The following is a 26,626-nucleotide window of genomic DNA, read 5'->3' as shown; positions in this document are numbered from 1 at the left end:
TTCACACTACGGGCCAAAAACCCCACGCCGGTGTCCGTTTGGAAATGGTAATTAAAAATTTAATTATATTAAATTTTTAGTATATTTTTATATATATTCTAATTAACAACTTTCTTAAATGTTTTTTTAGGCCAAAGAGACGGGAGAATTCCCGTCTCTTATGCAACTTTACGAGAGGACCCACAAGAACAAGGCGGGCCGATTTATAGATGGCAAGTCCGAGCAAATCTACAACGATTTGGCTGCTCGGGTTGAAGAACGCCAGACCCAGCTGACCCAACAGTCCACCGATGGATTACCCGTCACCTTATCCACACCTGAAGTGGATAAGCTTTACGAGGAGGTAAATTTTCTAAAATTTTAATTTTTTTAAATATTCATTTAATTTAACTTTAAATTTTTACTAACAAAATTTATTTTTTGTTTTTAAGGTTGTCCCTAAAAAAAAGGGACGGACGTTGGGGATTGGTTCCGTCAACGATGTTCCGAGAGCGACATCGTCTTATGTTCAGCGACGGGATGAGGAAGTCTCTCAGCTGCGTAGGGAGTCCGAAGAGCTGCGTAGAGAGTCTACTCAGCTGCGTATAGAGTCTACTCAGCTCCGATCTCGTATGGGTGGACTCGAGGGCTTCTTGGACGTTGTAGCGGCCACAAATCCGGAATGGGCGACTTTGTTGAGGACCATGCGACAACAAAATCCTATCCCAGGCCAGTCACCGACCGACGACTCACATGCCGAGGCGGATGTTCAGGCGAGGAGTGATGAATTCTACGAGGCGATTAATTAACGACCACCCTTAGTTCTTTTTAATTTCGGTTATTGTATTATGAATTCAAAACTTATTTATATATAAAATATTTTGGTTTTGATTTTTTTAGAATTTTAATTTTATTAATAATTTAAATATATTTATAATTATATTTATAATTATAATTTTTTATATTTCTATAAAATAATGAAACGAAGTAAATTCGTAGCTAATTTTGCGGCTTCTTTACGTGGAAGCTTAACGTGGTTTTTACGAGGAAACATTTACATGGAAATAACGTGGAAATCTATCAAGGTTTTTACGTTTTCTTTACGTGGAAAGCTCTCAAGGTATTTACGTTAATTTTACGAGTATTTATTTACGTGGGTTTTACGAGGAAAGCTTTTCGTGGTATTTACGAGGAAACTTAGCGACGTCCTTACGTGGAATCTTTACGTGGTCTTTACGACGAAATATCCTCCTTCGCTTTTACGACGAAATTATTTCCTCGCTAACTTACGACGAATTAGCGAGGATATATGCGTTACGACAAACGTATAACGACGAAACGCGTTTCCTCGCTAATTCGTCGTAACACTGCTTTTACGACGAAGTAACGAGGAAAACTGCCCTCGTAAAACTTGTGTTTTCTTGTAGTGTTAGCAAAAAGGAAAGCGAAACCGTAATGAACCGGAGAAGAAACTGAAAGTTTGTTTCCTTTTAACTTAAATCAATTTTTGTTTCTTCAGTGCTCATGTTTATGTGCATGTCAGGGACGAAACTTTCTGTGTTCAAGACGAGTTTGTGGAGGTACTTTAGTTTTTTTTTTCCTCCATTTTTGTCACTTTAAATTTCGTTCAAATGTTTTCAGGCTTTGAACTTGTTGAGTCTTTGGTTTTTTACTTTCAGGGTGATTTGACTTCCTTTGCTGATATGAAAAGGGTGTGGCTATCCAGAAAGTTTTCTTATGTTTATGAAGCACTTCCTAGCTCCAACTTAGTGTTTTTTCATTCAGTCATTACTTTCCCATGCCATTGGTAAGTTTAGGTCTAACACAGAGATTTTTGGAACCCTTATAACTAGTTACCCTTTGCCGTTTGTATTCACATGGTGCTTGTTATTTAGCTAAGCCTTATGTCTACAGGCACATGGTTTGTGTTGATGGAGACTTGCCTTCATGAGATCCAACCTTTCAAACCCAAGTTCTGGATTTGTAACTCAATTCGTAAAGTGTTTACAATCTGGTGATTGCTTACATGACAAGGTCGATCCTTTTTAACTAGTTTTCTTTCTTCAAGCCTAGAAAGTGAAAGCTTCTGTGATGTGATTCATTGAGGGATCTTATAGTTGATGCAAACGACAAAGGTGTGGAGATAGCTACTGCTGGTGGTGAAACTAATGCTTGACAGAAAGGTGTTTATATTTGGAGCTGTGGATTTTGATGAAGCGTGTACAACCAAGAAAATTCATCTATCGATAGAGCTACGGAACGCACTTGTGCGGTGTACCTATACAAAGTATGTCATTTTGTCCCTTAAGTTACAAATCGTGATTTAATATAACCTTGTAAGTGATATGATTCTCATCTTGATTTGGACATATTAACCTCTGACACCAAGATTGAGCTGACTTAGCCAATGCAATCACCGGTCAAATGTTTTTTATGTATGCCCGCTAATGAAATAGATATGGCAATTACATTTAGGTTTTGAGTCGATTTTTCATCCTTTTCTAGTAATACTGGAAGTCAGGTTGTGTTTAACAACTACACACATCTCAAAAAAAATCAAAGAGAGCAAGATGTTGATGAGGAGAATATCCATCAAACGATAAAGGCATTCATTATAAAAAAAAAAGTTTTTTTCGGATGAATAAATTTAATATTCATTCAAAAAGTTGATTTGGAGAATATGATAGTTTTTTGTGAAATTTAGTATCTAACAATGGGGAATTAAGGATGTAAATTAGGGATGAGGTTTTTTTTACTATTTGGACATATATTATGTCATATATTCTCTTGAGTATTTGTTATATTTGCTGTATTTTCTAAGAGCTGAGTAACAGAATATAGCCATTGTCTTGTTGGAAGCTAAAACCAAAGAACTAACCATGGATTATAGATGTTGCTGACACAAAATAATTAGATTAGCAATTGATGTTGTACTTTAAGATAAAGGATATACAATAGCATTGTTCTTTTCTAGTAGATTAGATGCACCAGAATTGCTGATATTTTTAAAGTAATAGTTTTTGTTATATTTAGTTGAACACGTCATACGTATGTATGTGGTGTGTATTTTGTCAATATTATAAAAACAATTAAACTAAAAGAGGAGTTTATGTGGCTGATTTGGACAAAAGTGACTATGATGATTGTATATCTTCAGATAATATGGGACCCGGTTAAGGGGGTTGGTGAGATGAGTGGTGTTTGCTGGATCTTTGCCACTGTGGTTGTTGCCTTGGTGGTCCTTTTACCGAGGGCCCACACATTGAATCCCCAATATTTATTTTATTTCTTGTTGTTTTTATTTAATTTAATCCTAATAGTAAAAAAATTAGAACTTTAAATAAAATTAAATATAAAATACGAGAAGTAATATATTAGGATTAAAAATATTTTAGCAATAGTTGACAAAAAAAAATATTTTAGCAATAAAAATATAAAATATGAAAATGATATTCATGAATAATCATATAAATAATTATATTTTAACTGGTTCAAATTTGATATTAAATTTAGTTTATATATCTAAGTTATATTAAATCATATCATATCATTTAGAACTCTATATTAATGATTTGTCGAAAAAAAAAATATTAACGAAGATGTTCGATGGTGATCTTGTTTTTTTGCTTAGTCAAATATGGCGAGCCTAAGAGCATGAACATCCCAAGTTTTTTAGAGAGGTTTTTGATAAAATACGGGTCTCACTGATGTGTGGGTCTCACAAAAATTTTAAAAACTAATTCCCAAAATCACCAAATAAGGATCGGTAATTGGAGAGTTTTTGCACTGTTTGCGAATCCTACCGACATGTGGCAACCTGCGATTAGTTTTTTTTTTTTTTTTAGAAAACAAAAAAAAAATTCTTAAGGACCCTTTGCCGATAATCTTGGTCTAATAGATTTCACTCGTGGTGCAGAGTGAAGAAAATAATAGGGTTGAAGAGTAATTATATACTCCTAGTAAATAATCTTTTACGCAGCCTTTCACTATTTTAATGATGCTACAGGTATAGAGTTTGATTTGTCAACTTTGACTCCCATTTCGCAACAAGAAACCGCGTTTTCGTTAAGAGTCCTGTTTTATGAAGAGTCAATACATAATTTTAAATGTGGAAACTGATGGTTGATAATATATAACGTAATGAAGTTTGTTGTTGAGTAACTCGTCTTTGCGAGCCCATCTCTTTGTAAGCCTATCATCATGTTAAGTATTTGTTAAGCTCAAGAAAATCCAGATGCTTAATGTCTGAAATTAAGATTAAGAGACGACTTAGATACTAAAGACGCTACAGAAGAGAAAGATGTCACCGTGAAGGGGCTAGTCTCACTAATTTTGTTGGAAGAAACAATGATGCTCGTATCTTTTTTATTTTATACTCCCTCTGTTCTTTAAATATATATTTTTTAAAAACAAAATTTGTTTTAAAAAGATATATTTTTTATATTTTTAATAAATTAATTAATAAAAAATTATATTTTTACAATTGTGTTAAATAAAATCTCATTGGTTAAAATTTATTGAGAATAGTTAATTAAGAAAAATAATATATTGGAAACTACAATTTTAAATTATTTCTTAATAAATGTGAAAAAACTGGATTTTTTACGAACGGAGAGAGTATTAATCAGAATCTCCCTTTTCAGTTCTGTTTAATGCATTCTGTTCATTTCTTGCTATTCTTATCAAAAAAGTTAAATCGAAAGAAAATGTGTTCCTCGAATAGAATACTACACCAGATCATGCGTCCACATTCCTGTTGAGAGGAATTTAAAACGTTAGATGGTATATTCAACTTACATGGTGATGTTGTAAAAATGATGTGTTGATTGTTCTAAAAATTTAGCTCAATGCATGGTGTTTTCCAGTTTATTTTCTTTTTCCTTAACTATTTTCTTATTAGTTACATGTTCAGTGAAATATCTCGGGAAAAATATATGTAAATAAGTGCCAAAGTTATGATTGTAGTTTCCTATTGGAGTCATCGCCTACTACAATAATGAGAAAGAGCATGTACACATGCAACTGTGCAAGCGTTTGAATGAACCCATCTTACGAACCCATTACTTCTTTGAACCACATTACATAGCTTAGTATAAAGATCCTTTAAATTTCCGTGTTCAGTTGACTTGCATTAGCTATATTTATGTATTTAAAAAAAAATATTTATGTTTATATCTCTATAAAATGTTAGTTATTTGTTTATCGGCTACATGTTAGCAGCAATTAAACTTTTGTTGGTCATTTATTTAGGTGGAACTAATTTTGCCATCTATATCACTAAACTAGCTCAGAAAAAAGTTTCAAGAAAAAAAAAACTAGCTTAGAAAAGCACTTGTCTTTTTTACTCATAGCACTTCACAAATAATCGTAGCGGATATTATTTTTCAATGAAATCGACGTTCCTGTATAAATCTAGTGATATCATTAACTTAGCCCAAGCTTCTTAAATATTTTGTTTGAGCTCAAATGTTCGGTCTTGTTATACATTGTAACTGAAATATATTACTGGCTAGTAAGGTTTCTTATGCCAAAACAAATTCCAAGTAGAAGATATCGTAGTATCTAATTCTAATCTAACCCAGACATAAAAATATAATAATAGTATTAAAAATATATGAATAAAATAATTCATGCTGGTTTGGTTTCGAATTCGACGATTAAGTGGGTATAAGAATATTTTTTAATCTCAGAAATATTGCAACTCATGTTGATTTTGATTTAGCTTTTTTTTTTTGCTAAATGATTTTGATTTAGTTCGATTAGGTTTTCGATTAACACCCCTGAGCTCGTTGGTCATCTAGCAATATAATAAAGCAGCACCATATAAAAATAACTGCAAGATGTATTTAACTTTTAGATGATATTTATAAAATGAAAGAGTATTGATATAGGATTATGACTCGTGGACGACATATCTATACTATTAAAGCAGGATTATATTGTCATAATTACCTTAGTCTGTTCTTTCCTTTACTAACATTGCATGTTTCATTAAGGACAATCAAGTAATATTAATAACACATCTATATTGGATTATTATTTTCGGATCCAGCCCACATCAAATCTCTCTTGGGCCATTTGGGCCTATTAAAAAATCGGATTCAATTCTCACTTTTTTTTTTCTTTTGGGCCATTGAGTCCAAGTTCAAATAATTTGTTCTCAACTATTCTTAATTATTTTTTTTCTTTTCTTAATATAATTTAAGCATTCATAAAAATAATTGAATTTTTTTATTAAAAAGTATATTTTTTTATTAAAAGTATATAATTTTTTTAATTAAAATATTAACCACATAATAAAATTAATTTATCAGAGTTATACCAACTTAATTCATTAAAAAAATAAAGTTTAATTTTTTAAACATAAATACTCATTTAAAATGAAATACGATAAATAAAGATAAAAATTTTAAATCTTTTATAAAATAAAGCACAAATATACAAAAATTAACCCGTGCTTTGAAAGCGCGGGTCAAAATCTAGTACATATTTTAAATTGAACTCCTATTTTAATATATATACAAATATAACATAATATTACATATTTATTCTCTTGATTATATATTAAAATTGATATTGAAATGCTGTGTTATATAACTTACATTTGGTGGGCACTTGGAAAATGTCTACTACGTTGTTACACATTTTTTTGGTAAAAAGTTAAATACGTTCTTACACATATTTTTGATAAAAAGTTAAATACGTTCTTACACATTATACCTACTCCCATATTCATTCCCAAACCATAATCACTCGTAAAGTCTCACCAACCGCAAAACGCTATTTCCCCTTCAGCCACCAGCCACGACTACCTTTTTCCAAAAGAGATCCATTTGCGGCTTAGACCAATCTCACGTTTTACATTCTCAACCGTTGGATCCTTACAAGTCATCCAACGATCATCATATCGTTAAACTCTCACCCACCCCTCATTGACAAAACTCGTTCACTTCTCTTTGTTGTGCTTACCTAACATTAAACACTACTTCATTGTCTCCTTATTTAAACCAATCTTCTCCCTTCTCTTCTTCCTCAGGAACTCAACAAACTCCAAAGCATTTCACCTACAATTCAAGAAGCTCTCTCTCTATCTCGCTTCCTTCACCTATAATTCAAAAGATCTGATCCCTATATATTAAACAGAAAGGTCAAATACCTATGGATCAGATTAACAGTTCAGTTCACCAGAACGGCAAGATCGAAGCCATGTTGTGCGGCGGAGTAGAGAAGACGAAGGTGGCTGTGGCGGCGGATCCGTTGAACTGGGGTGCAGCAGCGGAGCAGATGAAAGGGAGTCACTTGGATGAGGTGAAGAGGATGGTTGAGGAGTATCGTAGACCGGTGGTGAATCTCGGAGGAGAGACGCTAACAATCGGACAAGTCGCGGCGATCTCCACCGTAGGCGGAGGTGTTAAGGTTGAGCTAGCGGAGGCTTCGAGAGCCGGCGTGAAAGCTAGCAGTGATTGGGTTATGGAGAGTATGGGCAAAGGTACTGACAGTTACGGTGTCACCACCGGGTTTGGGGCGACCTCTCACCGGAGAACCAAAAACGGCACCGCATTGCAAACCGAACTCATCAGGTAATTAATCAAAATATTGTTAAATCATGCATATTAATTACTAATTAATTAGAACACGCATGCAAGGAATGTGATCAAACACTAATTAATTTTCTCTTTTTCGTTTTATAAAATTGGTGTTGGAATCAGAAAATTAATAATTTAGTGGATTCAGTGGATAAATGGCAGAGATTATTTGGTTCGGTATAATTGTCACTGAATATAGTCACGAGGAATAGGTTTCTCTTTGCATGGCAAACACGTTGCTCGGTTAATCGAATCGGGTCGGGTCGGGTCGGGTTTAGGTCTAACTATAGTTTATTTTATTAATTTTTAATAAAATGTTATTTGTTTGCTACGTTTCAGATTTTTGAACGCCGGAATATTCGGTAACACGAAGGAGACATGCCACACGCTACCGGAATCCGCCACGAGAGCCGCCATGCTCGTCCGAGTCAACACTCTTCTCCAAGGATACTCCGGGATCCGATTCGAAATCCTCGAAGCGATCACCAGCTTCCTCAACCACAACATCTCTCCGTCTCTCCCCCTCCGTGGAACCATAACCGCCTCCGGCGATCTCGTCCCCCTCTCCTACATCGCCGGCCTCCTCACCGGCCGTCCGAACTCCAAAGCCACAGGTCCCAACGGCGAATCCCTAACCGCCGAAGAGGCCTTCAAACAAGCCGGAATCGCTTCCGGATTCTTCGATCTACAGCCTAAAGAAGGCTTAGCGCTCGTTAACGGCACGGCGGTTGGATCCGGCATGGCGTCGATGGTTCTATTCGAAGCGAACGTTCAATCGGTGTTAGCGGAGGTCTTATCAGCGATCTTCGCGGAGGTTATGAGCGGGAAGCCTGAGTTCACCGATCATCTGACTCACAGGCTGAAACACCACCCCGGACAAATCGAAGCGGCGGCGATCATGGAGCACATCCTCGACGGAAGCTCGTACATGAAGCTAGCGCAAAAGCTTCACGAGATGGATCCGTTACAAAAACCGAAGCAAGACCGTTACGCTCTCCGTACCTCTCCTCAGTGGCTCGGCCCTCAGATCGAAGTGATCCGTCACGCCACGAAGTCGATCGAGCGTGAGATCAACTCCGTTAACGATAATCCGTTGATCGATGTTTCTAGAAACAAAGCGATTCACGGTGGTAACTTCCAGGGGACTCCGATCGGAGTCTCCATGGATAACACGCGTTTAGCGATCGCTTCGATAGGGAAGCTCATGTTCGCTCAATTCTCGGAGCTTGTTAACGATTTCTATAACAATGGCCTTCCTTCGAATCTAACGGCTTCGAACAATCCAAGCTTGGATTACGGATTCAAAGGAGCGGAGATCGCTATGGCTTCGTATTGCTCTGAGCTTCAGTACTTGGCGAATCCAGTTACAAGCCATGTTCAATCAGCTGAGCAACATAACCAAGATGTTAACTCTTTGGGACTCATCTCGTCTCGCAAAACGTCAGAAGCTGTTGACATTCTCAAGCTGATGTCGACGACGTTCCTTGTGGCTATATGCCAAGCTGTTGATTTGAGACATCTTGAGGAGAATCTGAGACAGACGGTGAAGAACACAGTTTCTCAAGTGGCGAAGAAAGTGTTAACCACTGGAGTCAACGGTGAGCTGCATCCGTCGCGGTTCTGCGAGAAGGACTTGCTTAAGGTTGTTGATCGCGAGCAAGTGTTCACGTACGTGGATGATCCTTGTCTCGCCACGTACCCGTTGATGCAGAAACTGAGACAAGTTATTGTTGATCACGCTTTGTCTAACGGTGAGACTGAGAAGAACGCAGTGACTTCGATCTTTCAAAAGATCGGAGCTTTCGAGGAAGAGCTCAAGATGGTGCTTCCTAAAGAAGTGGATGCGGCTAGAGAGGCTTACGGTAACGGAACGGCGGCGATTCCGAACAGGATTAAGGAATGTCGGTCTTATCCGTTGTATAAGTTCGTGAGGGAAGAGCTTGGAACGAAGTTGTTGACCGGAGAAAAGGTTGTGTCTCCGGGAGAGGAGTTTGATAAGGTGTTCACTGCAATGTGTGAAGGTAAGATCATTGATCCATTGATGGAGTGCCTCAAGGAATGGAACGGAGCTCCGATTCCTATATGCTAAGACAGCATTCCTCTGTTTTGCTCTGTTTTTGTTTTGTTGCTTTTACTTTTTTATTATGTTTGAATTGAGTGTTTTATCAGTGAGTAATTGTAATGTGAATGGTGTCACTTTGTATGATATATATGAAAATCACGTGTAACTATTTGTGGATTCGACAGAGTTGACAAAAGAGTTTGATCAGTACTTCTTATTTGTTGTCTAGCTTCAAAATGTACTTGGTCCTGGTCGTTTATATGATACAGAACAGAGGCAACCATGTCTGAAACGTTTTGCTTTATGTCTCGTCTTGAAATGGTGCGAGAGAAAAAAAAAACAATCTTTGTCAAAATTTAAATGTTGCAACATTTGTAGATGTTTTCTTTTTCAGTGACTCTTGCTTATGCTTAACAATATTATTAATCATACTTAGTGAGGAAGTGTACACCATTATCTAAATCAACATTAGTTCTCTCTGGAAACATAGATCCACAGATGAAAAACCAAAAACCAAATGAAAATATCTTCACTCTTACATGTACATGCCAATGCATTTCCGTTGATGCTGAGGAGCGCCACTGCAACGGACGACATCGAGGAAAGTGTTTTCATCGCATGGAATCCATAATCTTGATGAGTCAGAACTGAAATCATAAGCATCTTGAGCTTGATCAAGCAATGCCTTGAAGATTGGATGTTTAAGCAAACTCATCTTTATCACAAACCTCTTGTGATCATCACCCACATACACTACCAAATGTCCTCTTGGAACATCTTTAGGTATAGCTTCATTTTCCTTCTTGAACCCCCAAGCAACCTTCTCGCAACAACTCTCACAGAAAGATGAAGTACAAGGTATGACTATGGATTTGCTCTTCATGGTTTTCAGTTTGTTTTCACATGCTTTTATGAACTTGTTCTTCATTTTTTTTTAAGAATATAGAAGGAGATAGATCAAATGAGAAGGATGAGTAGGGAAAGAGATTGTGAGGTGATGAGAAGTACAATGCTGAAGAACATGTGTATATATAGATGATCGATTGTAGAGCTTAGATAGTAAAGAATCCATGGTCCATAGAGATATTAAATGTGATGTTTTTGTTATGAGATGGGCAAGTTTTTTATTTGATAAAATACATCACGAGGGGTTTAGATTATGATAATAGTTTGCCATTTTGTTTTCACTCGTGCGGTTCCGTTATATTTGCTCATCAAACTGAAAAATCGTTCAAACGTGCACTGCATTATTACAGTTGCGATTATGATATGTTATTTTTTCACATTGGGATCAGAGTTGTAACTGATTTCATGCATGGAGGCTTAGACCCCACAAAAGGAAGAATAGTGTGAAGATAAGAGGTATGAAGAAGAGGGATGGGTTTAAAATTTTCTTGGACGAAGTGTGATCCTAAATTTATGATTCAAGGATTGTCTTCATTAGAAAGATAGTATACAAGATCTGATCTACGCTCTAGTTTAAGTGACTTTGTTACAATACAATATATTTATATATGTTACTATGTTAGTATGAAAATTGTGTAGTTTGGGTTAAGTCATTTGTACAAATGCAATATCTAATTCATATTTGAATATAACCTCAAAGGGTGATGAGCATCTGAAAATTGATTATGATCAACATTGTTGAATTGTACTTATGATAATATTAATAAGCTATCTGTGTATGTATGTCTGGTCTTTAATATCTAGGGATTCGGGTGAAACGGTTATTTTGAGTGGAGTGCAAGTGTACATTCATAAAGAAGTGTCAATATTTGCAGGGTCCAATATGATTGGGACACAGAACAGAGCCAGAACAGAGTACTTATTCATTATGATTCAGATTCATCCCCCCGAAAATAGCTGAGTAAGAGAAGAACAATCATTCCTTCTTACACATAACTTTTGCAGATGCGCTTATGGTATGTTATTTTTAGGTGTACAAGTACATAATCTGAAGTTAAACTCGTTTGACGTTGGAATAAAAGTTAGTTTTACTTTCAGACTTATCCTCTCAAGTCTATTTACGAAACTATATATTGTTTGTTTATACTTCAGTTTTCAATGTTTTATTATTGATTCTAATTTCAAAACAGTTTGGATCGTTAGTCTTTTTTTTTTTTTTTGTAACTGAGAATCGTTAGTCTTTGAGCCGTAAAACTAAACATATCACCACCATGCTCCTTAGAACAGAGTAACATCTTTTGTATATTAACTCCTCTGCGTGTTTTCTCATGCATTTTAAGTTTCAGTCATGAAAAAGATAAAAAAAAAGAGAGTATTTGGATCAGACCGAAGTGATATATCACTAGACCCGGGACGGGCTAAGCTGGTTTGAGATAAGAATGAGGGCCATTCTAAACTATAGCCTGGCTTCTTCTGCATGAAATTTATTGTGGGAACGTGAGGTTTTTCTGATATTATATGTCATGTCTTTTGAGGTTCATACTTCTCACAAACAACTCATTTGATGACCTCCACATTTAATTTAATGCACCAAATTCTAGCAAAAAAAAGAACTCATTTGATGACCAAGAATGATTTACCAGGGTTCAAGAATTAGGTTTTCTTTGATATAACGTCAAACATAACAAAGACACTTTATTATCAAGTTACATAGAGATGACTCTTTTTCTTCTTGTATTTGAAAAAAATCATAGTGCTGATAATAACTATATGAATAGTTGTTTTGTTATCATTATGTTGAATATGATTCTATTATACATGGTAAGAACACAACTGCGTGTGTATCTAACTACTAAGGCAGATAGTACTTATGGCATACTCTATTGCTCATTCAATATCCTTCGATTGACTAGCCACACTTTGCAACTGAATATAAGAGAAACTCTTAAGAGCATGATTATTGCAAGGACCAATTTCAAAGTCCTTACAATAAATAAATGTTATTTTGTGGTTAAGGACAATAGTTAAGGACAATTGTCAATAATTAGATTATTGGTAGGACTTTCTAAAGTTTCTTAGCTAAATAATTATTTATTTAAGTAAGTAATGACATATAAAAGGAAAATTTAAAATAAAACATATAAAACATTATTAAAACTGAAAATATGAGAAAATTACAAAGTTGGAAAAAAAAATACAAACATGGAAAAAAACAGGAACATACATTTTATTTAATAATTTTTCCGTCCAAATTTTTCTAAACATTGTAGTTATTCGGGAGATTTCCAAATTTATCCCATATATTTTCAATCAAATCTTTTTTTAATTGTTGATGGCTTTGTTTATCCCGAACTTCTGCTCGACGACCCAATATAGTACCGAGATTTGTACTCCTCCTGACTACAAATGTAGGATCCACATCTTCTCCTTGTTGAAATTCTGAAGCGTGCTGAGTGTATGAACCTCGTTCATTTTCGACAATCATATTATGAAGTATTATACATGCTTTCATAATATTTCCTATTTTATATTTATCCCATAAATTAGATGGATTTCTAACAACTGCGAATCTTGCTTGCAGAACTCCGAAGGCGCGCTCAACATCTTTTCGCACGGCTTCTTGTTTTTGAGCAAATAAGCTATTTTTTGGACCTTGCGGGAGTCGGATAGATTGAATAAAAGTAGCCCATTTGGGATAAATACCATCCGCCAGATAGTAACCCAAATGGTACTCAGTTCCGTTGACATTGAAATTGACTTCCGGAGCGTTTCCGTTTATAATTTCATCAAAAACATGTGAACGGTCAAGAATATTAAGATCGTTCATAGTACCTGGAGCTCCAAAAAACGCGTGCCATATCCAGAGGTCCTGTGAAGCTACCGCCTCCAACACAATTGTTGGTTTTCCGGTTCCTCGTGAATACATACCTTTCCAAGCGGTGGGGCAATTCTTCCACTGCCAATGCATGCAATCGATACTTCCAACCATCCCTGGAAATCCACGTTCTTCTCCAATATGGAGTAGTCTTTCCAGATCCTCCGGGGTGGGACGTCTAAGATATTCATCGCCAAACAACTGGACAATTCCGGCGGTAAATTGATACAAACATTTCCGAGCTGTAGTTTCACCAATTCGTACATACTCGTCAACTGTATCAGACCCACCACCATACGCCAATTGACGAATTGCAGCGGTACATTTTTGGAGCGGAGATAGACTAGCCCGTCCGACAGCATCTTCGCATTGTTGAAAATACTCTACTTCTGTTGCAAGACGATGCACAATACGCAAGAACAATGGTTTGGTCATTCGAAATCGCCGACGGAAAATATTAGGAGGATATGTTGGAGTTTCAGAAAAGTAATCATTCCAAAGCTGAATGTGACCTTTTTCCCGGTTTCTCTCGATATAAATGCGTTTTTTTCTCTCTTTTGGTTCGGGAATATTATCAGGGATTTGAAAGCATTCTTCAACTAGAGTTTCAAATTCATTATCATCATCATCATCATTATGATAATGATAATGGGAAGAAGATGCCATGAGCAATTTTTAAAAGAGAGAAATTGTTTTGAGAATAGATTGAGAAGTGGTGATTTTCAAATAAATAAACGCACACTTCTACTTATAGGATTTTTTGAAGTGGTGCATTTTTGTATTTACTGACTGCTGTAAACTCACGGGATAGCAAAGAGGGGATGGTGGATGTCAGTACAAATTCACGGGATCATATTGAGAGGAAGGAGATGTCGGTAGTATAGGTAAGTCACGGGATCAAACCAAAAGCCACATGCATTACACATAAATAATTCAAAGTTGATACATTACACATAACGCATAATCCATAATTCAAAGTTGATACATTAAGTCATTACATAAGGTTACAAATTCAGTACAAAGTCATTACACATTACACATAATCCATAATTCAACCTAGATCATGTAAAATAGACGAGACCATGACTAACGAACCATTAAGCAGCCTATTATGACTACCACAATCACGAGTAGACCTACAACGTATTGAAAGCCAAAGCCAAAGGAAGAGGTTGATTTCTTATTACCTATGTCGGACACGAGTGATTGTAGCCTCACCAGTTTTTGCTGAGTCTCGTATTGGTGATCCTTAAGAAGGTTAAGCTCTGTCCCGTAGTCACTCATACCGGCAAGATAATCAACCTTCTCAGCCAACTGAAGTGTGTGAGAATCCCGGGCTCTCATCTCCTCCATTACAGCTTGGTCCCACCATTTCCATATATGGCAATCACCATCATCTACATTCGCACACGTATAGTATAATCTCCCTTGATTGTTTCTACTCAGAGATGTTGCAAGAAGTGGACGCGCACCGCAGTAACATGTTTGAGGGAATCCGAACTCTACCTCGGGTTGAGGAGGGAACTGAACCGTCGTTCGCTGTGTGTCAAGCTCAGCTTGGTCCTGACGAATAAGCTCTTCTGTTTCGCTGAACCCACTGTCAGCTGCATTGTCACCGTACGCCTCAGATGAGGAAGGCTGAGAGTAGCTGTAATCAAGTCCCATGTTAACCTGCAAAAAAAAATTGATAAGGTTAATACATATACAAGCTTAACATAACCACAAGTATACAAGACATAGGCAGGATTAACATAACTGATTCATTAATAACGATAGTAAAATGCCATAAACAGGGAGTACATTCATCAAGTTGAATACATAGAACGGAATTTAAAGATAAAACAAATAACTTAGGACAGAATTTCTAAATTTAAAACATAGCTAGGGACTAGTTCTCGGAAATAAGCGGCTAGAACTTATGCTTGACCACTTCTTCAGCCTCACTAGGGAATAGTTCTCAGAAATAAGCGGCTAGAAGCTTATTCTTGACCACTTCTTCAGCCTCACTAAGGGGTCCATTTCTGGCGAGCAGTGTGTCTAGAATGGCCAGCTTTGAAAGTTTCTCCTTCATCGCCAAATCTTCCTTCCTCCTTTCCAAAATGGTGGTAACCTCAGCCATAGACCTCCCGTGACCATTAGTCTTTTTAGCTTTAGCAGCCTTGATACCTTCAGGTCGAGTCTCAGTATCAACAACATTCGCTTGGGAACTTTCCGCAGCAGATTTTCTCTTTGAACTTCCCGTGGGTTTACAAGTGTTAAGGCTAATCCACTTCTGTTCATGCCTTAACACACACCAGGCATGCTCAAGATTGAATTTCATGTTGTGATCAGCATAGAAAATTTGATGAGCACACTTGAGAAGATCAGTGTCGTTCTGTCCAGAAGTCATTTGTCTCTCTGCTGCTGCGAATGCACCGCAGAACTTGTTCGTCAAGTCGTTGATCTTATGCCACCTCTGCTTACAATGGAGAGGCTCTGACATCACACCACCCGGTAGACTAGCTTTGTAATACGCCTCAACACGTAACCAGAAAGTCCGTGCATTTTGATCGTTCCCAACAACCACATCCTTAGATGTGTTCAGCCAGCCACTTATCAGAACCTCGTCCATAGCAGGCGTCCATTTCTTTCTCTCCCTTCGCTCCAATGGTGTGACTCCTGGTTGAGATGGCACCTCAGGTTGTTGGGAACTGAATGGGGGGATTTCTGATGCTCCTAGGTTGACACTAGAATGAAAACTTCCATAAGGGTAGTTTTCATGGTTAGGAGGTTGGTTTTGGCTGTTTAGAAGTCCTATATAACTAGAAGACTGTGAATATGGATAGTTCGAAGCCATACCAATAACGAAAGAGAAGAGGTTTTGTACTGGAGAACGGGGATAATATTATAGCTTCAGTAGATTGTGTCGATTAGAGAAGTATGGTTGGGGTTTAATAGACAAAATTTAAAGTGTGGTAAGTAAGCCACATTATGACTAACCATAAACCTCCAAGGTCTTATCAAAAGTTATTACAGAAACAACTACACTAAACCTATCAACTGTACTTTTTACTACCTCATTAAATTGAAAGTTTATTTGGTTTCAATCGAACTAAGTCTAACCTTAACTCTAAATAACCAGACTCAATAGAAACGAGAGTCTCTAAATAATCGGTTGCAATATATAGATGAAACTCTATTTGTAATGTAGAAACGAAAATTTTCAAATAATCATATGCAATTCTTGATACAAGAATCACAGAAAACAAAACACCAATTTTTTTTCCAGAAATGGAGAATCAATATATAAGGAAGGAAGACGTTTTCAAAACACAATAAATAAAAGGAATTCGAATGATCCTCAATGAAATATATCATGAAAGCCATCTAATTTTCTTACTAAAATCAACCATCAACCATCAAGCATCAAGGCGTTTGTACAAGTAAATTGCTATTCAAAATAAACAAAACCGTTACTCTATCTCATTTACAATCACACAACGACAGTCCCATGAAGGAGGAGAAACACATACCTCGATTAGGTTTGAATCGGTGGAGAAGAGTCGATGAGGCAGCAGATCAATTGGGGATGTCGATTCGTCCTTCAAATCTCCGGCGGAGCTATCGCCATGACGGATCCCAGAAACAGAGGATACAAATCGTCAACCACAACAAAATCATCTAAATCCGATGAAGAAGGAGGAACACATACCTCGTTTGGGTTTGAATCGGCGAAGCAGCGAAGCAGCGTCGATGAGGCAGCAGATCGATTGGGGATGTTGATTCGTCGTTGAAATCTCCGGAGAAGAGAGAGAGATGAGAGAATCGGGAGAAGGGTGAAAAAAAAATAACGCCCTGCGATTTTTCCCAACCCTATTTCAACTCCCAATTGAATGCTGCCACGTCTCTCGTAAGGACGAAGCCGAACGTCCTAAATTAAGGTCCGTTCTCAATGTTATTTGGCCTTTTTGATTTATTTATCGACCCAATATTAATAAGGACGGGCTTTGGGACCAGCGATAATCGTGCTCTAACCCTATTGTTCATTTTGTTTGAAGAGCATACATATTTTGACTTTTATTATTTTGGGGGAAATATAGAAAAGAAACGGCCACGGATGAGCTAGGGAGCCATACCTTGTTACACCCACAATTATTTGATTTGACTTTCCCATGTGAGTTTAGACAGTTACTAGCTGTCATTCTTTTACCCCCTGCCCCTCTATGATTACATTAATATTGAGCACACAATTTTTTTTTTGGTAATCTTGAGTGCACAATATATTTTTTGGTAATCTTGAGAAATAAAAAAGTACACAAATTTGAGTACACAAATGTTCAAGCTCATTTCTGTATTGATCGTTTTTTAAAAAACTTTCTGTATAGATCGTGAAACATTTAGATTTGAATATTATAAGGATAACCCGACACTTGGTCGTAGATAACAATGGAACTAAGAAGGGAGTAAGGGATTCGCTGATAACTGGCTTATTTGCATTGTCTTGATCCTTTATTCTTGCACATTTTCATTATTTAGGATAGCATTTAAGCATGTTTATGTTGCATTCCATTACATATGTCCATATCAGTTGATGAAAATGTTAAATGGTGACTTTGGAGCATTTGGAGATGGTTTGAAAGCAAGATTGGTGATTTTCGAGATTGATACGAGATGACCAAGTGACCCAGCGGCCTAATGACTTCACCGCGACCTAGTGACCTCATCGATAAGCTGCTGGAAGCATGCAGCAGTCAAGTTACACGCTGTGATATTCAGATGACAAAATCTAAGTGTGGGAGCGGCCTTGTGCATCGGTGTCATGACACCGCTGAAAAAGCACATGCCCCTATCCAATATCGGGATGCTGCAGCAGCCAGATGATGATGCCATGAAACCGCTGTGAGCGTCCCAGCGGCTTAGTGGAGCGGTTTCAACATGCCACTGCGAGTCCAAAATGTCAACAATTCGGGATTTGACCAGATGTTTACCCATTTGTGTTTATACATTTGTGTTTATCCATTTGTATTTGGGTAAACTCAGATTTGTTGGGTTGACCGGTTTGATTTTAGATTGCTATAAATACTTTTTATACCTACTAGGGTATTTTCCGGGCTGCGCCCGGGTTAATTTTCTATAACATTTTTATAATACTCAGATCTCATGAATCGAAAGACAATTATATGTCTATCAAATACAAAACTTGTTTAATGGTAACTTGGAAACAATTTAGTTTACGCCTTTGTATTTATTTGTCATCTAAAACATAGAGTGGTGAAAGATCTAACTAACTTCATAGCCAAAAATGAGTTTAAGATTTAGATACATGAACCTTTCACTAATTATCTACACATAATTTTCTTGGCATCACTTGTGAAGAAATAAATTGTAAAAAAAAAATATAAGAAAATATGTCTACGATAATTCTCAAATTCTATATACCTTTTGAATTTCAAACATAAGTTATATCATGTGCTCCTCCTTCAAACAGCAAACACCACCGGGTTAAAACAAAGCCCTAAACATCTTCTTTTTAGATTTATTTACGTGAAGCAGTGTTACAATTATATTTTTTGGTAACACCAAAGTATTGTCAAGTATATATGTATGAATACAGCTTCAATAAGTTAAATCAGGTCATATCTCATATTTCCTGTATATTTTTAAAAATTATTATTTTTGTATATATATTTTACGATAGAGATTGCAATAATATGATTAGGATACATGTTAAAAGGTTAAAGTTATCCCTATATGTTACTAAACATAGAAATATAGACATGTTATATTAAATTTTTAAAATTGTCAAAAGTTTTGATATGATAAGCAAAAATTAAGTTGAATATAATATATCAAATAGAGTAGTTTGTTTCTTAATCCATCTTGAGACATTTTCTGCCGTCTTAAAAAATATTGTTTTGTATTTCTGTGGACCTTTCTTTTAAAAAAAATGTTTAAATCTTTTTGTTTTAAAGTTTTTGAATAATATTTAACCAATGCAATTTTTGTTTTGATTTGGAAGATACATACACTGATATAGTTTGGTAAATTTACTATATTTTTTGGAAGTATTGCAGATACAAAGGTCACCAAAAACTTATCGCTAATCTTAATTGTTATGGAAATTAGTGTGCGACAATATAAACATAACCCAACCCTTTCGATCATCTGATCTTCTTACGGTAGTTTAAAAAAACAATTGGGAATTGATTGAAAAACATAGATACTATACAAAGTGGAGTCAGAGTGAAGCGACACCAAGATCAGCGATAGCGAGGAGATCTTTTTCCTCCGTTCAGATCTTTTGAAGACAACTTCCAAACTTGTCATTGAAGGATCTCCAAAACAATGATGTCTTCTACTTTATCTTCTTTCTTTCTTTCTCTCGTCGCCAACCTTATTCTCCTTTTTCTCTAGGACTATATGTTTCTTTGTCTCTTATTCGTTCTTTATCTCATATTTCTTCATCATTGTTTTCTGATAAAGGGTTATGAACAGAGAAGACACGAAAAGGTTTACCTCTCGTCTCCTTTAGCATCTCTTGAGAAGGGACTCTTAAAGATATTGGAAATTTTGTCATTTTGAGATGCTTAAGCTATGATTTCCTTGGTTTTATTCTTTAGCCTTGTCGTTTGATTTTTATGAGAAAGAAGCAGAGTTATAGAGAAACTGAATAAATCAAGCATCTTTCTTGTGGAAATAAAACTTTGAGTTTTCCTTGTTTCTTCTTGCTTTCCTCCATCGCTCCAACCGATAGCAAAGTCTTTCATAACTCCCTCGATGTGGTTTCTATTACCGCTAGAGACACCCATCAAAAACAGAGCTGAACGATGTTCCGCCCCTAACATATGACACTCCCAGACGGAATATCACGTAGAAAACATACATTTTCATTACTAACTCAACAATTAGGTGCTTTCTCCTTAATAAGAGAAGACTGCTTGTTTTTACCAAAAAAAGAAGAAGAGAAGGCTGCTTGTAGTGTTCATAACCAATATTACTTATTAAGACGTCAGAGAAGTGTACAATTTTAAGGGGAAAATATTATAATCATCAAGTGTACACTTTTACAACGATGACGAAGTGTTTGTATTTATTGCTATAAATCCGAAGGTTCACAAAAACCTAAAATACTAACACTTCTTTATAACGTGTGGGCTTACTTCAAAATTTCAAAAATTCACCGGTCCATTCTAGTCTCGTCTTTGTTCCCATCTTAATCCTTGTCTCATCTCACTGTCAATTTTTCCCAAAATCTGATCTCCTTCTCAGGTCCCTGTGTATCATCAAAAAAAGATGACAAACCAAAATCAGATTGTCTTCTCAAGTCTCTGTGTATCATCAAAGAAAGATTAAGACGAACCTATTCATCCGAGGTCACGTTTCAGAAAGTAACTCAAAGGCGAAAATTCTAATCAATGAAGTTTACAGAAAACAAAGCAAGATTAAGAAAGTAAACAATTTACACATTTACAGAACAGAGTTAGGAAAAATCAAATGGATTTTCGTCTCCATTATGGCAGATGCAAATAATTTGCTTGTTTTGAGCTATGAACAGATGCCTCTGCATCATCGTTTTCCACAGACAGGTAAAAAGACAGCAAAAAATCTTTGAAAACTTACTTCAGTCAGTGCCGGTCCTGAGATATTCATGGTCCAATACGAAATACAAAACTGAAGCCCCTAGATAATATATAAACATATGTCGATAAAAAACTCAAGTTTATAATAAGAAAATTACAATATCCTCAAAACTAAAAAAACTTATCAGATCTTAAATATAGATCTTCTTGCATTTTTTTCTGCAAAATCATCCATCAAACTTTCGTAATCAAGGTTCTTGATCATATCTTTTTCAATCGACAACATAGCCAAACCATTTAATCTTTCTTGTGAGATAACAAATTGTCAAATTGATATATTTATAAGTAATAACATTGAAAAAATAGACCCTAAAATTTTGACAAAAATAGTAGGCCCCATAAGTTTGTATCGAATGTTTTGGTTCAAGCGCGGACCTGACTTTAGTAGATGCAGCCCATCGGTTTCCTGAGCTGAAGTAATGGATTTATCTGTTACTGAATATACCTACCTTGACCAAAATAGTAATCGAAATAAGAGATTTCTTAAATGTTTGCGAATACACGTTTCAAGAGTATTTTGCTTGGATCAAAATTTTGATATTCAATGATTTATATAGGAGGATAAACAAAGGGAGTTGAAACGAAAGCATGAAAAGAGTAGTAAAGAACCTGATTGATTGATGGAGAGTGGGTTGTGCTAACAGGAAATTGTTGTGATCCCAAGCGATGATGATGATGATGATGATGATGATGATGATGATGATGATGATGATGATGAAAAAGAAGAGTCGCCACGATAATGGCTTTCATTGGAGATTTGATATTAATGAGATGGGTTTCGTATTGGCCACTGGATATTACTAATGGCCCAGACGCCTTGCCCGGTTTTTGTATTGGTCGACTTAAAATTGTTATGACATGGCAAAATAGCTAGTAATCTCTGATTAGCTGAATATATTAACTTACGTGGACACGCTTAGAGGGCTTACTATCATGCTTTTAGTATTGTTAGATTCTTAGGATCTATCTTGTTTTCTCTAGACACGAACATATTTTGGTGAAAGATTCAATCTTTAGCCTCTTTTCATCTTTGTCTTGTGTTTATTGGATTATCTTGATCACTAATCATGATTAACCTTCAATCACTATTGGTTTTGGGTTTATCATGTCTATTAGCGAGTAGTTAGTTACCTTTTGAATCCATGGGTTAGGTAGATTTAGGATGATTAGTGAAGAGTTAAGGTGATTAATGGTTAGATCTTTGTTTCTATGCAAGTGTTTTTAATTTTTGATTTGACTTGATCACTTTTATCTTGATAATAAACTATTTTATACCCATAACGTGTATGTTAAAATCTTTGACTGAACTTGATATTGCTCTAGCCTAAATAACTAAAGGGATTTGATGTTAGAACTGCTAAATGGTTAGTAGACTTAAATATAATGCATGTCTGAATGATTTGAACCAATGAAAATTGATGTTTGACTCATGATTGCATAGAATCTTTACTTTGGGAAAGGATTGATTTTTATTTGTGTTTTAGGCCTATAGAAACTTGTGATTGCTTAAAGTTAACACATTGACTTGAAAACTAATTGCCTTGAATCAATTGCCTTAAGCCCACAAGTTTTACCTAATCATTTGATTGAAAGTTTTAGATATTGCTCTTGTTTATTTGGTTCTTGAATTGATAACTACTTAGATTGAGCATTTACTTGCATTATCTTTGCTTCGCTATCTTTTAGGATTAGATTGACACTTTTATACTACTTTCACATAGGATTAGCAATAGTCCTTATCACTCGCGAATAGTCCTTATCACTCGCGAACGAACAAAGAACTCCGGTGGCTTCCATATTTCTATGATAAAAGATTACTAAACGAGCATGGTTTAGATTTTATTTTATTTTTGATTGACATTTATCTGAACCATAGTCCAACTAATCTTTTAAGAGAGAGTATAGACGAGTAATCTGTCTTCGGGTTTTAAATGAAGTCTAAAGTATGATTACATGTCGTCTGATCCAAGCAAATGACAATTTAGATTTTAACATGATTTAGACCGACGGATTAAAGTCTTGTTCCAAATTCGTTTCTTACTATTAGTCTATTAGACTACAACCGCATGGTTTAGATTTCATTTGGGAAAGTGAATTTATTGAGGTAATGATGAATTCCAAAACCTTTTTTGTTTACTGAAAAAATAGAATTCCAAAAGGACCAAAACCTTTGAAGAAATGAAATGGTATTCCAGACGCTTACCTTGCACGACTCCGCCCTTGAGCCTTAGGAGATACAGTCTTCGCAAGTTCTGTATCCGAGAACGCGAGCAAAACACGAATTTGTATATATTTATCTACTAGTCCAAAATATATGAAAACTCACATTTTCATCGTTGATAACTTGATATTAGAATTCGATCCGGAACAAACTTCCCTGCATTCAAACAGAAAGTCTATCGTGCTTATTATGAGCTTCATACAGGCCCAATAAGACCCAGTTATGATGGTTGCTTTGTTTGATTGATTTAGCTCTACCACCAGAACCGCCTGACCCACCGGACCCTCCACCAGAGCCACTGGATGTTCCCCTCTTGAAGACTACGGCCTCTTTACAGGACATGACTTATCCTCCCTCGCCGCCAATCTCTATAGATCTGTGCGGTGCTTTCCCGAGCAGATCTCGAACGCCGCTTCTCCACCTGCCAACGACCTCTATCGCAGCTAAGTGCCTCTTCCCTGAAAGTGGAGGCCAAATGAAATGCAGGCAAGACTCCACCGGTGAAGAATCGGCCGAGCAACACCGATCCACCGACGTTCCACTCTCCAATCTTCACGGTGGTAAATATATGGGCTTTATTAAATTGTGTTCGGTACTGGACGTTGGCTCCTTTTCAAACCCATCAATTTTCATAAGTATGTTTATCTGTGATAATCAAACCACTAAGGGTATTCACTCGATGTTATATCGAGAGGCTTCATCAACTTCCTCCTCAGCCTGGGAGAGATCACTTTCATCCTCCTTCCCATTAGAGGAGAGATCACTTATGTCTTTCTTCCTTCTCAGGAAAAGACAATTTTCACATTCCTCATGTCAAAGGGAGAGATCTGTTTCATCTCATTCCTTTTCTTGGAGAGGAGTTCTCTCAGAATTATTTCTGATGAAAAATTCCAACTTCCTCACCAGTTTGTTCTCTTGCGTAGAGGTTTGTACGGGACCAGAAGAGACAATCGAATTCGCTTTGTCGTATTTCGTAGGTGGGGGTTGGTGTCTAACGTCACATTTCAAAGTGACTAAGTTTCAACCATCCGGCTATGCTGTGAACCTTCAATCGATGGAGTCGAGACTCGTCTCAGATTTACAGGCATTTGAAGATCTATCTAGTTTAATTTCTGTTGCTTTTATGTTTTATTGTAATGATCAAAGAGGATGGCTAATTTCCTCTTGTAACCCAGAAATTTAGTTAATGAAGTTTAATGTTTGACAAAAAAAAAAAGCTCTACCAAATCATTGTTGTGAGGAAATTAATTGCGATTGATCATTTAGCCATTAGCACGATGGGACTGCGATGCTAATTGCTATGTAGTGGGTCTAGATAATTCCGAAGAAGAGACAGTTGTCTCAAATTTATTGCATGCTCTTGGGAGAAAAAAAGTACAATTATTGAATGAATATCATCTTTAATTATTTGGATTTTTTTTTTTTCACTTTCGATAAGTTGTTACCATCCCATTAACTTTGAATTTACAGAAACAAAATATTAATTTAAAATATCAGGCGACTGTAAATGGTGGAAGTTTCCTATTTGGGCAACTAACCAATTCTTCTTGTTGATTCTTATGCCTTCTCCACCACTTTAACGGTGGAACTTTCCTATTTGGACTAGTGGTGATTATTATTATATCATCGTCACAAGCCACAACAATAACAAACAATCACATCACTTAAAGGCTCATCAAATCAATATTTTGTTTTGTCTTTTCCTAGTGGAACACACAGAAAACACTTGTAAGAAATTCCCATACTCCTAAACTTTACTTCTAATTTCTATAAAAGGACGTACGACATATTGCAAGAAACAAAACAAAAACAAAAAGAAATGAAAATTCAGACAAGGCCTGTCCTGGTGGTGGTGGTGGTGGTAATAATGGTGTTTATGAGCTCTTTTAATGTTGAGGGAGGCGGGAGAGGGATACACAGCCAAAATCAGAGACTTCAACATGTTCAAAAGGGTACAACCGTCATTCCATCAGCAAGAGGAGTAGACAACCATCATAACATTCCAAGACAAAACTATGATAACTGGGGTGGCAAAGGAGGAGACGGTGGTGGCGACGATGGAACCGGTTAGAAACACACAAGACAAGACATGACTGAGACAAGGAAGCGCCTAAGATATGTATGTCAGTATGTTTGTATATGTAAAGAGTCTGGTGTAGTTTCTGGCAATTATTGTGTGCTTTATGTGATGTCTCCTAAGTATATATGTGTTACTTTATAAGAGTGTTTATATATGTTATATGATGTATGAATGGCATTAAAACTCACATGAAATGAAACTATAAACAGGTTGTAGAAAAATCATGAACAACAGTACCATGACTTAGTGACCCAACGATGTGCTTCTAGATCAACTGATTCGGATTCTGACCGATATATATATATATATATAGTAACAAGATTCATTCAGTAACTTTCTTCACGGACCAAAATTAATTAAACCGAACACTCACCCTTTCGACTGATACAATATGCTCAACATAACAGCTGAGTAACTTTTCAAGACACGTCCTTCAAACATGATAAACTTTCTCACAATATTCAAATGATATTTTACAATTCGACACACTATCGAATATCATAACTTTAAATGTGTGTTTTTGTAAGAAAAACTAAACATTCCCTTTTCAGCCAATAATGGTAACCGGTTAATGACTTGGGCATCGTTTATACTTTATAGTATGCGGCCTAGACTGTTTGTTATTTTCCCTCTAGTCCATTGTTCACAACTCATGGGCCACAAAGAGAAGAAGTTTTCAGGAGAAACTCAACAGCCCCAAAGAACATTTGCAATATTAACTTCGAGCCTACGACACAGTTTGGTAAAGTCTTGAAGCCTATTTATGGGGAATAGACATAAAACTGCTAATTATTTGTAACCATGGAAGTAGTTAGTAGTAGGAAGTTTGGAAGTAGAGAGTTTGTAGGATCCAGTAGGCATGCACTTATGGGAGCATTCATTCATCATAAAACTGGTTAGTTGAGTCAGGCGGAAAAAGAAGATACAGAACTTTTGTAAGAATAGAACCCTCACAACAACACTTCTTTGGAAATTCAGCTAAACAGTCCAATTATAAGGCAGCTGACCAAGCGGTTTCATACCATTCTTATCTAAATGGTGGTAGATATATTCCATTTGATCCTTCTTTGACTATTGATGGTCCTGTCAAGTAATCTATTTGGACTTTCAAACTAGGAGCATATGTTTCAGCGTTTCAGCCATGACAAGTTTTCTAGAGGGTATTAAAGCATACACAAAAGCCTAATATTATGACTCATGACAAATCCAAAAGTCCATGTAATTAAGTTCTTATGAAGATATATTCATGTATCAATGTGTGTGAAGAGATGAAGAGAACTAACCTTGAGAGTTGCATC

At 36.2% G+C, this 26,626-nt stretch overlaps 5 protein-coding genes and 1 long non-coding RNA gene across 6 annotated transcripts; 3 read left to right on the top strand and 3 right to left on the bottom strand.

The window, feature by feature from the left end:
• The first annotated feature begins 1,405 nt into the window (after window positions 1-1,405).
• On the top strand, window positions 1,406-5,325 carry LOC103841253. The gene is made up of 2 exons (XR_004451899.1): window positions 1,406-1,559; window positions 1,659-5,325. It is a non-coding gene; the product is annotated as an uncharacterized LOC103841253 (long non-coding RNA).
• Window positions 5,326-6,935: 1,610 nt separating this feature from the next.
• On the top strand, window positions 6,936-9,840 carry LOC103841251 (phenylalanine ammonia-lyase 2). The gene is made up of 2 exons (XM_009117772.3): window positions 6,936-7,559; window positions 7,905-9,840. The coding sequence occupies exons 1-2, from the start codon at window positions 7,138-7,140 to the stop codon at window positions 9,652-9,654; spliced, it is 2,172 nt and encodes a 723-aa protein (XP_009116020.2). The 5' UTR covers window positions 6,936-7,137; the 3' UTR covers window positions 9,655-9,840.
• Window positions 9,686-11,490, bottom strand: LOC103841250 (auxin-induced protein 15A). The gene has a single exon (XM_033281217.1). It carries the CDS (start codon window positions 10,553-10,555, stop codon window positions 10,163-10,165), a length of 393 nt encoding a protein of 130 aa, XP_033137108.1. The 5' UTR covers window positions 10,556-11,490; the 3' UTR covers window positions 9,686-10,162.
• Window positions 11,491-11,738: 248 nt separating this feature from the next.
• On the bottom strand, window positions 11,739-17,260 carry LOC103842286. The gene is made up of 3 exons (XM_033281225.1): window positions 17,100-17,260; window positions 16,921-17,008; window positions 11,739-15,079 (listed from the first exon to the last, which is right to left on the bottom strand). Exon 3 carries the CDS (start codon window positions 15,071-15,073, stop codon window positions 14,495-14,497), a length of 579 nt encoding a protein of 192 aa, XP_033137116.1. The 5' UTR covers window positions 15,074-15,079; window positions 16,921-17,008; window positions 17,100-17,260; the 3' UTR covers window positions 11,739-14,494.
• Window positions 12,421-13,843, bottom strand: LOC117127824. Its single transcript, XM_033278500.1, has 2 exons — window positions 13,094-13,843; window positions 12,421-12,459 (listed from the first exon to the last, which is right to left on the bottom strand). Exons 1-2 carry the CDS (start codon window positions 13,841-13,843, stop codon window positions 12,421-12,423), a joined length of 789 nt encoding a protein of 262 aa, XP_033134391.1.
• A 7,499-nt stretch (window positions 17,261-24,759) lies between the features above and the next one.
• On the top strand, window positions 24,760-25,549 carry LOC103841248. The gene has a single exon (XM_009117770.2). The coding sequence runs from the start codon at window positions 25,068-25,070 to the stop codon at window positions 25,317-25,319; it is 252 nt and encodes an 83-aa protein (XP_009116018.1). The 5' UTR covers window positions 24,760-25,067; the 3' UTR covers window positions 25,320-25,549.
• Window positions 25,550-26,626: the final 1,077 nt, after the last annotated feature.

This window comes from Brassica rapa, chromosome A09 (genome assembly GCF_000309985.2).
Source record: "Brassica rapa cultivar Chiifu-401-42 chromosome A09, CAAS_Brap_v3.01, whole genome shotgun sequence".
Lineage (NCBI taxonomy): Eukaryota > Viridiplantae > Streptophyta > Magnoliopsida > Brassicales > Brassicaceae > Brassica > Brassica rapa.
This window is presented reverse-complemented; position numbering and strand designations above follow the sequence as displayed.

Excerpts from the sequence above, each read along its gene's own strand:
- LOC103841248 (XM_009117770.2), top strand. The coding sequence starts at position 25,068 with ATGAAAATTCAGACAAGGCCTGTCCTGGTGGTGGTGGTGGTGGTAATA.
- LOC103841251 (XM_009117772.3), top strand. The coding sequence starts at position 7,138 with ATGGATCAGATTAACAGTTCAGTTCACCAGAACGGCAAGATCGAAGCC. Across the intron at positions 7,560-7,904 it reads TTGCAAACCGAACTCATCAG|ATTTTTGAACGCCGGAATAT; the intron begins GTAATTAATCAA and ends GCTACGTTTCAG.
- LOC103842286 (XM_033281225.1), bottom strand. The coding sequence starts at position 15,073 with ATGGGACTTGATTACAGCTACTCTCAGCCTTCCTCATCTGAGGCGTAC.
- LOC117127824 (XM_033278500.1), bottom strand. The coding sequence starts at position 13,843 with ATGACCAAACCATTGTTCTTGCGTATTGTGCATCGTCTTGCAACAGAA. Across the intron at positions 12,460-13,093 it reads TGCAAGCAAGATTCGCAGTT|TTGCAAAGTGTGGCTAGTCA; the intron begins GTTAGAAATCCA and ends TCTTATATTCAG.
- LOC103841250 (XM_033281217.1), bottom strand. The coding sequence starts at position 10,555 with ATGAAGAACAAGTTCATAAAAGCATGTGAAAACAAACTGAAAACCATG.